The sequence below is a fragment of the Falco rusticolus genome, chromosome 4, assembly GCF_015220075.1.
Source record: "Falco rusticolus isolate bFalRus1 chromosome 4, bFalRus1.pri, whole genome shotgun sequence".
NCBI lineage: Eukaryota > Metazoa > Chordata > Aves > Falconiformes > Falconidae > Falco > Falco rusticolus.
Genome location: NC_051190.1, coordinates 38,758,847 through 38,773,825, shown reverse-complemented (window position 1 = coordinate 38,773,825; position 14,979 = coordinate 38,758,847). Strand labels below are relative to the sequence as shown.

Below are 14,979 nucleotides of genomic sequence, written 5' to 3'. Positions count from 1 at the left end.
AGGAAGAAAGCCCCTTGGCCCTGGTATCCTCCAAGGCCTGGACTACTTTGCATGGTTACCAAAGGAGACGTTGAAGATGGTTACCAGGTGGTCAGTTCTGGACAACACCGGGGCAACTTGCATCCCAAAAGCGGAGGTTGCAAATCCCTCAGGTCAAACGCGTGACCTGCCTGAGCTTCAGCCTTCAGCCATTAATCCTCACGGCTCAGAAATATCCGCAGCCATACACAAACACCAGCCAGGGTCAGAGGTGTTAGCGAACACACCGCTCGCGGCAGGGCTAAGCCCCCACACAAATTGCAGGAAAGAGCTCAGAATCGCTCAGGAAAGGTGGAGGCTGGTGGCCTTTGTGGGCCTTGTGGAGCCCAGTGGTTCCCTTCTCCTCAGCCCGCTTCTCCCAGCTTTCCTACCCCCCCCCCCAGCCACTCAGCCGCGTGTCCATGCCTGTTTATCGTTTCCTGGCACTTAGCCACAGCCCCGTGCCCGCTCCGGGCGCTGTGGCACGGCCCTGTGCCTGCCTGGCCACAGGCTCCCATCTCCTCTGGCAATGCCCTGCTCCCAAAGGAGCCTTTCATGGCACTGGGAGCCCCCCAGCACCTTCCAGAACCTTCCTCCACTGCCAGCTCGCCTCTTACGCCTTGGCAGCCACGCCAGCAGGGCGCAGGGCTGCACTCGGGCTAAGGGAGCGTGGACAGCAGGCCTGCAAAGGGGACGGGGTGAGCCCCCCATCTTTTATTAGCGCTGCTGGAGGGCGCTAGGATAGGCCCGGGGCCTAAGGGCCGCGCCCCCCCCCTCGCCTCAGGGCGCGGGGGCTGTGAGGCAGCGGCAGCCCGGGCTTGAGGCAGCTGCGAGCCGAGGGGCCCCCGAAATGCCCCCCGGCGGGGCGCGGGGGTGGCACCGTAGGGCCTACAGCCAGTGCAGGGGGCCAAAGGGCAGCGGCGGCCCCGCCGCGACCGTTCCCCCCCGCCCCGCCACGGCCGCTCCCCGCACGTCAACAGGAAACCGCACGCGGCCGACTGTAAACACCGCCCGCGCCCCCCCCGCGCCACCGCCCACATGACCCTCCCCGCCCCGGCCGCGGCCCGCCCCCGCCGCCCTCTCATTGGGGGCAGCGGTGTTGTTGACCATATACGGTCAGGTACTACCAAGCCGCGTGCGGCGGTTGGCCGGCGTGGCGCGTCACTCAAAGAGCGCCGAAGCCCGGAGGCCGCTCCGCAAACAAAGCGGGGGGCGCTGGGAGTTGTGGTCCGGGCGGCGCTGGGGCGGTGCTGGGGCGGCGCGGCCAGGAACTACAACTCCCAGGAGCGCCCCGCGCCGCGCCCCGCCCCGCCCCGCCCCTGGCGGCCGTCGGCGGGGCTCGCCGGGCGCCGTGAGTCAGTGCCCAGTAAACATTGGCGTGAGCCGCGCCGGCTCCGCCATGGTGGCGGCGCCGTGAGGGCGGGGGGCGGCGCGGCGGGCTGGGCGCGGCGGCGGCCGGCGGCGGGGGCCATGGACGAGCTCAAGCACCAAGTGATGATCAACCAGTTCGTGCTGGCGGCCGGCTGTGCCGCCGACCAGGCCAAGCAGCTGCTGCAGGCGGCCCACTGGCAGTTCGAGGTGAGGCCGCGGCCCCGGTACCGGCCCCGGTTGCCCGCCGAGCGTTCGGGGAGGGACCAGCCGGCGGGGTTCGCGCCGCGCCGTGAGCCTGGGGTAGGCCCGGCCTGGCCCCGGGGGGTTCCCCCGGCCCCTCCCCGCCTGTCGGCGTGGGCCGCGCTCTGCCGGGCGTGGGGGGGCCGCGGGCGGCGGGGCCGGGGGTGCTGCCGTGGGGCCCCGCGGCGGGGGGCGGGGAGGCCCCGGGACGCGGGTGGGTGCGGAGCGAGGGTGCGAAGCGCCGCTCTGCCCCACGGGTGGGCCGAGGTGCACCGAGCCCTGCCCCTGCCCATCGGGCCTGGGCCGTTCCTCCTCGTCGCCCCCCGGGCCGGCCCTCCCGCGTGGCCGTGGGCTGCCCGGCCCCACCGTGCGCACGGCCCGGCCGCGCAGGGTGCGAGGCGGCGGGGGGCGCGGGAGCTGGGGGGAGGCCCGGCCCCGGTCCCGGCCCCTGCCCCTCTCGCTGGCAGGCGGGACCCGCCGCGGCATGGGCGGGGGGCGGCGTCACGCGTGGGGCCGGCGTGGCGGGTGGGGGGCTCCCGCGGCGCTTCTGGGTGCTCAGGTCCTCCAGGGACCTCCGCAGCTGAAGTGCGGGGGGGCAAAGCAGCGGCTGTAGCCAGCAAAGCTTTTTCGAAATAGCATTTTTTCTTCTTTTTTTTGTTTCCCCCCTCCCCCGTCTGCAGTCCCAGCAGCTCCCCAGGCTGGAGCTGATGGATTTGACGCTAATGGCACCTTGTAATTGAAGTGTCTGTTTTGTGCTGCAGGAGGAGGGCTGAGGCAGTCCAGAGAGCTGGAGGGTGGGTTTGCGTTAAGCCCCCTGGCCGGGGCACCCCTCACTGGGTACGCTGTGGGTGCCCTCCTAGGTGGGCACCGGGGCTCTTTCGGGAACGTGATGGCTGTCGGATGGATGGGGCACGGAGGCAGCGCATCGCCATGCCATCTGCGTGCCGTCGCAGGATTTCCAGATGCTAAATCAGAGGCCGAGCAGCATCCAGAGCCGAGGCGCTGGTGGCCAGGGAGCAAGCGGGTGGGTGGGTGTGCGGGGGCGTGCGGCGAGCCGAGCTGCAGTTCCCCTCCATTGTGCCCGTTTCGTACCCCGGTGTGCTGACGGGCTCACCGTTGGCGGCGAATGTGGTGCATGTGTAACGTGCTTGGGGGTTTGTTTACTAATACAGTTTGACACTGGCCCTCTGGGACAGGCGGGATCTGCTTCCACTGCCTCTGCACGTGTCGCAGAAGAGCTGGGAGCAGATGACAAAAGTTTAACTTTTCTTTCAAAAGGCTTTTTGCAGAACTTTGCCACCGTTTGGCGAGTTGCACAAGTACAAACAGCCGTCTCCTGCCGGCTTGGCACTCACATGACTCAGAGGAAGCTCGGCTGTAAACAAACGCCCTGTGATGAGCAGTTACCATGTTCCCACTCACTTTTGGTGCAACGGTCAGATAATTCCCTTTGCAAAATGGCCGCTGGGCATGCCTTCTTCGGGGAGCTGAGCTGGGGAGGTGTCACCTCCCAACTCCCGCCTGCTCTCACCTCTGATGTTCTGAGGCTTTTGTTATTCTAGCGCGGTACCTGCTTGCTGACTGCCCCGCATCTGCAGTGGGTATAAATCGGTGGAGTTCAGGCAAGCTCCGTACAAGTGAAGGCAGCGTAAATCAGCAGTCTCCTCAGAATCCGAGTGCTGCTCCAGGGGCATGCTGTGAGGCAGAGCGGCCCGCTTGCACCCTGAGCACATTGCTCCTGCCTGTAAGACCACCGTGGGGAGAGGGTCTCTGCATAGTAAAGCTGAGGTGAGCCATGTGGCCTGGTGACAAGACAGCAGGAGTTGGGTTCTCCCAGCTCTGTGCCTCTGTCCTGGCCAGGATACTCCTGGCATCCATCCATCTGCCCTGCCCAGGACCTCTTCTATGTGGGCAAGTGCCCCACTTGCTGCTTGTGACGGTCAGCCAGGGAGCGGGAGCCTGGGGGGCCAGGTCAGGAGCAGGAGGCCGCTGTGTAATGCAGGCAGCTTCAGGCTGGTGGAATGCTGATGGTTTGGGACTGCTTTCGTGGGCTCCTGCTGCTTTGGGACTGCTCTGGGGCCATTGTGGCTAGTGGGGGAGGATGCTGCGGGGGCTGCAGGGAGGGTTTGCTGTGCATGGTGTCCTGCCAGCCCTGGCAGACCCGGAGTTTGTCTGGGGGAAGGAACGTGATCCAGGGCAGCAAGCAGGGTGGGAGGTCAGGAAACCACTGGGGATACAGCTGCTTTAATTGCAGTACGAGCTCACCAGAGCCTGTACCATACTCAGGGGCTTGACAAGGAAGCTGTTTATTTTTCATGCCCTCCATCCCTGGGGAACGGGGCAGTTTGTGGGTAGTGTGTGGATTGCCTCTCTTATCACCGTGACTCCCCTCCTGTTTTGGGGGGACCCAGGGCAGGCTTTCTCATGGTGTGCCCAGTGTAGTTTGCAGCTCTTGCAGCTCTGCTGTGCTTCCAGGGACAGCTGCGGTGGGTGCCAGCGGGAACGGGTGCCAGCGGGAACGGCCGTGCCAGCCCAGCCCTCCAGCAGCTGGAGCGGTGCCATGGCTGATCGGAGGGGGAGCTTTACAGGCTGAAGCAAGCAACTTGGAGTGTCTGTGAGTGAAGGCTGGCACTCGACCCCCAGGGCCACAGGTGCTGGCTTTTTGGGAGAAGCCAGGGAGGGCAGCAGGTACCTGCACCGTGGCTGGAACCCAGCAGGCTACCAGGGAGATCTTTCAGGGTTTGCAGTGCCAGACTGAGTGCTGGATCCAGCTCCTTCCCATGGTAGAGTCTTACTCGGCTTTGTTATGCGCCGATTGCCCTTGGGGCTGCTTGGGAAGGATAAGAAGAAACCAGCTTTTAAAAAAACACCCATTCCTTCCTTTTTCCTGGTGCTAAGTGTGGTGTCTGTGCTCTGTGTGGTGAGGTTGTGTGGGGGGAACAAGAGGAGGAGCAGGTGTCTGGCTCTGCTCCTGTGTCCATGGTTGGATTTCCACTTCCTCTTCCGATGTATTTATGTTTTATCGAGCCCCTTTCCCTTTCCTTTGTGGCTCAATGGCAGGGTGCCCCAGGGCTGATCTAGCACCCGGGGCTCCCTGCTGCAGGATCCCCTGCCCTTGCAGCAGCTGCAGCTCAGATGGAGCAGGCTCAAGTGCAGCTTGGGCAGCAATGGGCAGCGGGTCAGACAGCATCCAGGGTCCCATCTGAGCAGCTGCTGAGGGCTGGGTGTCCTGCTGCTCCCTGCTGAGCTGCTCAGCACCCAGGTCTCCTTGCATTCATCTCCCTACCTGGCTGCTGCAGCCATCCTCTGGCTGGCTGGGTCGCTGCAGGTGCCTCTTGGCACCCTGGCAGGAGTTCTGTGTGCTCCACCTCCTGCAAAGCTTCCATTTCTGCACCCCAGGGGGACATGCAGTGGCCTGGTTGCCTGCTGAGCTTGGCCAGGCAGTGAGTGCAGGGCTGCCCTGCTCCCACTCACACCCAGAGTGACAGGTGATGGGGCTTTTGGTCCAGTGTCGGGGCTGAGCTGCGGCTTGGGCTCCTCGAGCAGAGGAGCCTTAATTGGCTTTACTGCTGCACCAGTTACCCTTGGCACTTGTGACGCTGGCTGGAGACCAGGCGGCAACAGCTTCGGTGACATGTGTGTCCCCGGCATCCGGTGCCACTGAGGGGATGGGTGCACGGGCCTCTCACTTGCCTGTATTGGGGTTGCTGCAGGTGCTGGGTCCCTTGAGAGGTGGCAGCCGTTCCCCATGGGCGGTGTGAGCAGAGGGGTTGCTTCTGCCACCTTTGGGAAGGGGCAGATGGGGGCGAGGGATGCAGTGGTTTAGGCAGAGGGGCCTGCAATCATGGAATGTGTCTGCACCCAGGTCGCAGCTTTCATCCCAATGCCGGTAGGGATCCATGGGCAGCTCAGGGGGACAGTAGAGACCTCTGCCCCTCTCTGCTGATGGCACAGTCCCAGATACAAGGCCACTTGGAAAATGCAAGCACAGAGGAGATTTAATCAGTTTATGGTATCTGGCTGTGCCCACACCTCTGGCCTGTGCTTCCTTTTTTTTTGTTTTGTTCCCCCCCCCCCCCCCCCCCCCCCCCCGCCCCTCTTTGCTGTTAACCCCCTTTCTTATCAACAATCCCATCTGTCTGAGTGATAGGGCCTGTGGGTGTTGACATCGGACCTCACTCAGGACGAATGGTAGTGCAGCGGTGGGGTGTCACTGCCTCAGAAGTGTCTGTGTCTCCGTTGGACATTTCCTTGATGGTAGACATGTGCTAGCCTCTTCAGAGCTGGTCTCTGGGGCCTCAGACCCTATTCCTGCTGTATGGCCATTACAGAAATCCGGCAGGTCCTGCCTGCGGGTGCTGAGGGCTCTCGGATCACAGCTCTGCTGGGTGCAGGGTTTGGGCGCTGTGTTATTAAACACAGACAAAGAAATGCAGCCATTGCAGGGAAGAGCCTCGCCAGCCCAGCTATTGCATCCTCTGAGGTTTGGGAGCTGCCAGACTCTACAGCAGCAATTGCTTCCCCCACCCAGGTCTGGATTGTTTGCAGATACCGCTCCTGGCTGCCACCTGGTCTGGCCGATAGTTCGCTGCCGAACCCCGCTACGAGTGGCTGGCACTGGTGCTCCAGCTCCCCAGTGGTGTCAGCACAGCCCCTTCGCCTTTCCCAGGGCCTGCTAGCCTGGCTGTTTGGGACAGAATAGTTTTCCATCGGATTAGCAAGCTGAGCCGACTTGCCGTCATTCATCCTGTCCCTGGGTGTGATATAGGAGCGTGTGGCTGTGGGCACGGGGACAAGGAGTGTGTGTGGTGGTAGGGCTGTGGCTGCTGCAGTTGTGCAGGGTTTGGTACAACCTGCCTCTGCTTTTTCCAGGTTTTTCTGCCCATTTTTTTTTTTTAGCAGCTTGAGTAACCCTAATCACTGGCTTGGAGGAAGGGAGCAAAGTCTCAGGCGGTGCAGCAGCCCTCTGCCTCGCACCCCAGCCTGTAGACCTGCAAGCCAGGCTGCCCCTGGGGAGAGGGTTGAATAGGCATTGATGGGGCTTTTCCTCCAATCAGAACTGATTCCAAACCAGTTCTCTTAACATTTCTATCAAGTCTGATCTGCAGCTGAATCAAAACATTGTTTTCTAGCCCTAACTTCACTGGTTCTGCATCAGCCCAGTCCTGTGCGTCCCTAAAGCTCCCGCTGCCTCTGCTCCTCCCAGACCTGGGCTGGATGTCTGCCCCCCTGGCTGGCCTGTGCTCCCGGCGTTCCCTCCTTGTGATCCCCCGTTCTCTGATGTGCCTGTGTGACATATTTACCAGATATAGTATAGTTCCTAGTCCTAACTAAGAGCTAATCAAAATTATGTCGGTCATAACCATACCCTCCCTGTGACTGAATTGGAAATGCTCTGGTGTATGGGGTGGGCAACTTGTTGCAGGCCCAACCCTGGGGATCCCCTGGTGTGAATATGGTGACTCTGATCTTGTCCTGTTAAGGACACACATCTAATCAGTTCCTGCTGGGCTTCCCCTGCTGGGTTCGGAGCTGGTTTCTCTCCTCTCCCTGCCCGCAGCGATTGCAAAGCATCACTGTGAGTTGTGAAATGCCTGCCGGGGTCTGCTCCAGCAGTGGCCACTTCTCAGCAGTGAGCACGGGGATCCCAAACAGGTGTGATTGCTGCCTGCCCCAGTGCAAGCAGGTGGCAGGTGTAGGTCCCTGCCTGGGGACGTGGGAGCAGCTGGGTGCAGCGTGCTCTTGTGCAGCCAAGGTGGCTGCAGGCATGGGTCAGCCCCCCAGGGCCTGTTATGGATCATTTTCAGGGTCTTGCAAAGCCCTGCTATCATGTGCAGGGATGAGGCGGGTGCCCGGTTTGTGTGTGCTGGTGGTAACATCATCTTCCTTTTTTTTTAATTATTTTTTCTTTTTCCCCCCAGACTGCTCTCAGTGCTTTTTTCCAAGAAACGAACATCCCCTACAGCCACCACCATCAGATGGTAAGTGCTTTCCCACCTCTCCCGCGCTCACCCAGGGCACAGCACCAGCTGGCGGGCGCTTTGGGCTGTTGCTGATGCCCAGCTCGCTGCTTCACAGCTCCAGGGGTGTAGGCAGGGAAGTCTGGCCACTCGCTGCCAGAGCTGCCTGCCAAGGAAGATTTTCCTGGAGAGCAACCAGGGGTGGCAGAGCCTGTCCTAGGCAGTGGAGCAGTGGGTCCAGCAGTGCCCTCAGAACCCTGCAGAAGGGTGGGTGCTGCACCTTAGAGAGGGGTGGTCCATGCTTTGGGCATGGCCAGTGGTCCAGACCAGCCCCAGCGTGGCAGGGGGAACCTGGAGCACCAGTGTGTCATAGGCTGTGTGAAGACACGTGCAGTTATGTGCATGATTCACACCCCTCAGCCCAACTGCACACACGAGTCCTTCTGTGCTTGCTGGAGTGACTGAGCGTGCAAACCTCTGGAGCCTCGCTGGAGCATGCCTCTAGTACAGCGTGCGCAGGGTCTGGGTGTGTGTAAACACAAGAGAGCATGCACGCATGTGGCTGCTGCCTGCCTTTCCTTTCTCACAGCTGTCCCCAGACTCGGTCCCTTAACTCCTGTGTCCTCGCAGCCTATAATCTGCTTGGGCAGATGTGTCTTGGGGATTTGGTGGCTGCTGTGGCCTCATTTGACTCTCTGGGCCAGTTGGGGATTTGGAGCATGCAATAAGCATGCAGAACAAGTGCCCGGCAGGGCCTGAGCACGCCCGGTCTCCCCTGGGGTGGGAGCTGAGCCTGAGCCTTGCCCCCGCTGAGCTGGAAAGCTGCAGACCAGGGTGGCACCAGCGGGTGATGGAGTAGAGGGGGCCCCAGCTTGGCTAGGTGCAAGAGCAGGTGCAGCAGGGTTCCATCTGGGTCCTCTGACAGGAGCTCTCGCCACAGCATTAGTTTTCAGAGCCTTAAGTAACTGCTGCTTGAGGGCAGCATCAACAGCAGAGCGTGGGTCCAGGGGCTCCCTGTGCTGCAGCAGTGGGGACAGAGGGGTCTTGTACTGGGCCCTGGTGGGAGGCAGAAGGTGGAGACCCCATGCCTGACGCCATGTCTCCTCCCTGCAGATGTGCACTCCCGCCAACACGCCGGCCACGCCGCCCAACTTCCCTGACGCCCTCACCATGTTCTCCCGCCTCAAGGCCTCCGAGAGCTTCAACAGCAGTAGCCCTGTGACCTCCATGGCGACTTCCCCGCCGCCTCCAGCCCCGCCGCTGCCCCAGCATGGGGCCTTCAACCCTGCCTGGCCCGCAGCTTCACCCCCTGGCCAGCAGCAGAGCATGTGGACTCCGGCCCCCCCAGCACAGCCCGCAGGCTGGCCAGCTGCCGTCTCCCAGCAAGCCACGGCAGAACAGAAGGCCAACGTGACCATGGAGGCAGAGAGATGAGGCCGCGGCGAAGAGCGAATGCGGCGGGGACCCCTGCGTATAAATATATATATTTCCCCCCCTCCCCCTCCCAGAAGAGGAGAGGAACTCTGCTGCCAGGGCGTCTGGCAGCCACCAAGACACATGAGCAGATAGCTGCCTTGCATGGGTTTGGTTTGAAGTAGTTTTTACTTGTCCTTGAGCTGAACAGAGCTCCCCAGAGACAGCGGGAGGCTGCGTGGGACGCGGGACCGGTGCTGGCCTCTGCCTGGGACCCCGGCGCTGCTGGGCTTTTGGGGAGGGAGCACACCCTCCTCTCTTGGGACACCGGAGTTTGCATGCGAGTGACATTTACGGAGGAGGTCCCTTTTTCACGGTCCCCTGGGCCACCCCACCAGGCAGAGTGGGTTGTGCCTGAGTGCTTCCCCCCATCCCTTGCCCCCACTCAACCATGCAGGGGGCAGACACCCCACGCGGCTTGTTTTTTATAAGGGGTGGAAGAGAGCAAAGGCTGTTCCTGCTTGGCCACAGGTTCCACCCCGCATGTGCTGTGCTCGCTGGTGAGCAGGGCTGGGGGATGCTGGCTCCCGGGGAGGTACCTGGCCCCTCACCCAGCCCCGGGGATGGGGAGCAGGGGGTGAGTGGGGCTGGGCCAGCACACCCTCCCCTTCCCCTCCTGGGATGGGGTTTGCCCCGGGGCTGTTTGCATGACACAGTGTAACCCTAGAGACTGGGATCGTTTTTAACCCCTCTGTTCTTTTCTCCGGGCGGCTGGAAGTCTCCGGACATGCCGCAGCCGCTTGCAATACACGCTCTTCTGCTTTGAACCCGGTGTCTTTGCTTCGTTTGCAGCAGCAGCGGATACGGGGAAGGCTGGTCTGGGCCCCGGGCTGTTTCAGGATTGCCTCTGAGTGGCTCTGTGAGTGCCGTGCCTCTGGGCTGGGGCTGGCCACATCTCTGCTGTGTGTGCTGCTCTAAACACTGTGTCCCAGCCACGCAGTGACTGCCAGCTGCCTTTGGCCAGGTGTGTGCCAGGGCTCAGCCCCAGCAGAAGCCAGCCCAGCTCTGCTCGCTGCGCTGCTGCATCAGCTGTGGGTGTGAGACCCCAGCAGGAGCAGGGGCAGGCTGATGGCGGGGCTGCGCTGAGACCTTGGGCTCGCTGAGACTTTGGGCTCCCTGCGTGACACCCGCAGGTCTTGTGTGTCTTGCTGTGACCTGGCTCCTATCCCCTCTTCACCAGATTACAGGGGCCATGTCCCTTGGAGGTTGCTGTCCCTGCTGAGCCCTCTCCCCATGAGGCTGTGCCCCTGCATCCCTGCGCTCACCAGTCAATAATTAATTTCAATCTCTTATTTGTGTTGCTAAAATAAACATTGTAGGAGTGATGGTTTCACCCAGGCTGCCTCTTGTACAGCCTTGACAGAGCCTTGGGAACGTGCTTGTGACTGTTCTAGGGCCACCAGGAGCCATAGGATTGGAAAAACCAGGGCCAAACCACACACCTGAACATCTGACTGGTCAGAGGGCACACAGGGATGTGGCACAGCCCTAAAGCACTCAGTCCCCAAGGAAGTGCTGTGTGCCCCTGTGAGCCCAGGGACTGCACAGGAGAGGCAACAGAAGGAGGGAGCATCTTTATGGGCTGTGGCGTGCAGGTGGCTGCACAGCCTGTGTCCTGGAGCTGCTTCCCTACCTGGAAAGTCCTTGCCCATGGTGATGGTCCTGTTGGCAGCCAGCAAGCTCAGCTTGCCCTTGTAGATAACCTTATTGATGGCCAAAATACCCACTTCTCCCTAGAGGGAAGAGCAGCCAGGAAGGCAGGAGGTGCCCTGAGGCTGTGCCCAGCCCACAGCACCCCCACCATCCCAGTCTGGGTGGGCTTGGAGGGTTTCCAGAGCACAGGAACATGTGGGGATCGGGGCTTACGTACTTGCAAAGTCTGCAGGGTCTCTGTGGGGACAGACAGTGACAAGGGGCCTGGAGGTGGACAGTGGGCCCTGGCTGGCCCTGCCACTCCCTCTGTTCTTCCTGGGCAGGGAGCACCTGTGTTACCCCCCCCCTGCCCAAGGAGAGGGACCCCAAAAGGAGAGGGAGGGGTGTGGTGGTGCCTGGCAAGCCTCACCTCCCTGGTGGCCACCGTGCCACGCTGATGGAGCCTCAGTGCTGGTTGGCTGGGGCTGGAGGAGCTGGCTGCCCTTGCAGGTTGCCAAGTGCCCGTGGATGAGGATGTGAAGGTGAAGTCAGGCAGTGGTCTCTCGTGGAAATGCAGTGTGGGGGTCTGTCTTGCGGGGGGCTGCATGCTACTCACAGCACTGGGCCCACAGCCAGGGGTCTCTCACAGGAGATGCACTTCACTGGATCAGAGAGCTGCCTGCAGGACAGGGGCAGCTGCTTGGCACGCCAGGGACCGTGTGAGGTTCCATGAGTGGCCAGCACCCCATGGGCAGGGAGGGTAGGACAAACAGAGTCTGGATGGGATGCACAGGGCAGGGTGAGACAGCGTGGAAGGGGATGGAGGAGTACAGGAGAGGACAGAAGGGGACAAAGTGGGATATGATGGGATGGGACCCAGCAGCTCTCACTTCTTGAAGCCAGCAGCATGGCTGGCATCGCAGCAGGGTCCCTGGCAGAGGCACTGCTGGGTGAGCCTCCACGCCTGCTCCAGCTGTGCCTGCAGTGGAGCCAGTGCTGCACAGTCCAGCTGCAAGGAGGTCAGGGTGTCTCGTTGGGACAGCAGGCCCATTTCAAGGGATGCTGTTGTCCCTGAGGGACACTGGGGAGACCCTGGGACACATGGACAGCCATGGCACAAGGACTGTCATGTCAGCACTGGCAGATTCAGGGCTTACCCTTCCCATGCAGGCTGGCCTGGTGCATCCCTTCATCCTCACCACCCTTCCCAGGTGGAACTGCTACTTTGGAGTCCATCACACTGAGGAGCTTCTCCAGGGCTTTCTGCCTGTCTGGATCCATCAGGGACATCCTCTGCAGCAGTTCTTGCATCATCTCACTCAGCTGGACCATGGCATGTCGCAGGTCCTCCTGGCTCTCTTTGGTTTCCAGTGCAGCAGCCTTGGCTGCCTTCTGAGGGGGGGCATGGTGTCAGCCATCCCCTGCAGACCTCCAGCCCTGCCACCATCCCTGTATGACTTTGCTTGCTCACAACACCCAAGCCCTGCTCCAGCAGCACCTTGCTCATGGCTGGGTGCTCTACCATACCGAGCAGGCTCCACACCTGCCACCCTGTCCCCAGCCGGCCACCCTTCTCTATGCGTGCCTTGGAGCCGCTCACCATGGACACAAAATCCTGGCATGCTGAGCTGCTTCGGAGTGGGGAACACACCAAGTCAGGGCAAGCCTGTAGCCAGCCTGGTTCAGACACCAACCATGGCACAAGTGGTTCCTGAGCTGAGCCTGGGGCTGTGCTCACCTGTGTGTCCTTGGCGTCCCACCACAGCTGCTCCGCAGCTTGCTGCAGCGTTGTGCACTGCTCCCACAGCTGCCCCACCTGGCCCAGCACCTCCCTGCCGAAATCCAGCTCCTGGGGAGGACAAATGTGGTCCTGGGTGAGAAACAGGGCGGCTGCAGGACCTGGGTGAGGCAGGGAGCTATGCTTATGGGTAGCCTCAGTCAGTGGCTACTAAGGACATCCCAAGAGATGCCCCAGCGTGTCTGCAGCAATAGGGGTGTGGGGCTGCAGCCCCCAGGCTCTGGGGCAGCCCTCCCCAAGGCCTGGGCAGCTGGGCACCTTCTTTCCTCTGTCCTGCAGGTGCCTCATCTCATCCAGCACCTTCTTCTGTTGGGCAGCCGTGTCCTCCAATGTTCCCAAGTCAGCTGAAAACAGACACCAAAGCATTGCTCTGGGCAGTGCCAGCTCCTGCAGGCCCCCAGCATAGTGCCATCCCAAACCCAGGTGGCTTTATGACTGTGGAGACCCCCAGCACTGCTGCCAGGCCCCCAGCACGGCCAGCATTAGGGTGCCACAGAGGGTGGTGACTACATCCCTGCCATCTGTGCCAGCATGGCTGGGAGCAAGGCAGAGGGACAAACAGGCTGCAGTGGCTTGGGGATGCAGATGGAATGGCTGAGTGTGGCCCCACCATCCAGTGGTCCTGGCAAAGGTCTGGTGGCACAACCTGGCGTGGTGACCTAGTGTGGTGGGGATGTCAGTATTCACCATGCTGCTGCAGCTGGCTCTCGCGGTGGCTGACATGGGTCTCCACAGCCTTGTGCTGCTCCAGCAGCCAGCTCAGCCTGCACGGGGCTTTGTGGGCTGGCTCCTGCGTGGCCTTGGGATTGAGCTCTCAGCCAGAGAACTTCTGAAATGAAACAGCCCTTGACATTTTGGGGAGAGAGAAGAGCCCCATGCCATCCCGGAGCCGAGGGGCATTGCCAGCTCCCAGTAAAGGAGCCTGGCACGTGGGAGCTTGCACACACCTTGCCAGTGGACACCCCACAGGGAGAGCTCCGGCACAGCTCCTGATGGACCTCTACCTGCGACTGGACCTCCATCTGTGATGGGGAGAGAGATTAGCCCCTCTGCCCTGCTCGGGAGGGGAGAGCCTGGGCAGCCTCTGGGATGGGGAGGGAGGATCCAAACCTTGCCACCACCCCCAGCACTATCCTGTCTCCAGCCCTGTGGGTCTCCTAAGGGCCTCAAAATCTTGAGGGTAAAATCCTTCTGGCACTGCAGGAGGGACAAGAGCAGCAGAGGTGGCCAAGACACTAGGGCACACAGGGATGGACGTCTCTGCTCTGGTGGCTGGGAGGGTGATGTGGACCCTGCCGGAAGAGCCTTGTGGGGCCAGATGCTTATGGAGGCAAGTCCCTGCAGCCAGAGCAGCCCCCAGAAAGCTTGAGTGCATTTTCCATAAGGATTTGCCAAAGCCTGACCCTGGACATTGTGGGGACAGTCCCAGGGACTGAGTGGTGAGTGCTTCTGCTCATAGTGCCACAGACGCCCGCTCCCAGCTCCTCTGACAGGGCTCCCTCTACTCACCAGCTGGTCCAGGATGCTCTGCAGGAGGTGGCCATGCTTGTCCTGCTGCACCGACCGTGCTCACACCTCCTCCAGACCAGCCTGTTAAACAGAGGCATTGGGGGGTTCAGCATCCACAGGGATCAGCAGTGCCCAGCCTGGGCCAGGCAGGCTCTGTGGCTGCAGACAGTGTCTATCCAAAACTCAGGCACCCCAGAGCAGATCCCGCATCTCCCAGCTTGGTCTCAGGGTGGGAGGGAGCTCAAGCTCAGGAACCCACCCCTGTCACCCTGTGCACCCTTGCTGTTCACGCAGGTCCCCAGAGAGCCTGATCCCTCTGCTAAGAGCTCTCCAGCAACTGTCCCAGCTCTGTGCATGCACCTTCTGGAAATTGTCCTTCAGGAGCTGCAGCTCCTCCTGGAAGCCCTTGGTGGTGTTTTTCAGGGAGCAGATGGTGGTGAGCATCTCCTGCAGCATGCCCAAGACCTGAGGAACATGAGTTTAGCCACTGATGGTGGGTCCCAATGGGCTCTGGGGACATGGAAAGAAGGGAGGCTAAGCAGTGTGCAGGGAAGACCGAGGCTTGGGGATGTCTCTGGGACCCAACAGAGCTGCCACAGCATCAGCCACACCTGACCATCCCATGGCCACCCCATGGAGCTCCCCCAAACTGAAGTGGAAGGTGTTCAAAGGGAACAAGCATCCCAGCTCCAGCTTTTCCCTTTTGTTGCCTTTTCCCTTTGCTCTGTCGTTGTGCTCAAAGCCAAGGTCACAGCATGTGAGATGGGACTGGCCCAGGGCTGCCAGGGCTCACAAGGGATGGCAAAGTGTTTGGACAGCCCCATGCTGCCTGTGGAGGTTGACAGTAGGGCACAAGGCCACCACAACTCACCCTTGTGCTGCAATGTGTGGCTTAAGCAAGGAAGATGGCTCTGATGTTACACGCTGTGTTTCTTATTCAGAATCTAAATGTGAACAGCCAAGTAACTTGAACTTGTG

The 14,979-nt window shown here is 61.3% G+C and overlaps 1 protein-coding gene across 1 annotated transcript; it reads left to right on the top strand.

Annotated features, from left to right (window-relative positions):
* Positions 1-1,367: 1,367 nt before the first annotated feature.
* UBALD1 (UBA like domain containing 1) lies at positions 1,368-10,395 on the top strand. The gene is made up of 3 exons (XM_037386033.1): positions 1,368-1,596; positions 7,551-7,610; positions 8,703-10,395. Exons 1-3 carry the CDS (start codon positions 1,489-1,491, stop codon positions 9,021-9,023), a joined length of 489 nt encoding a protein of 162 aa, XP_037241930.1. The 5' UTR covers positions 1,368-1,488; the 3' UTR covers positions 9,024-10,395.
* Positions 10,396-14,979: the final 4,584 nt, after the last annotated feature.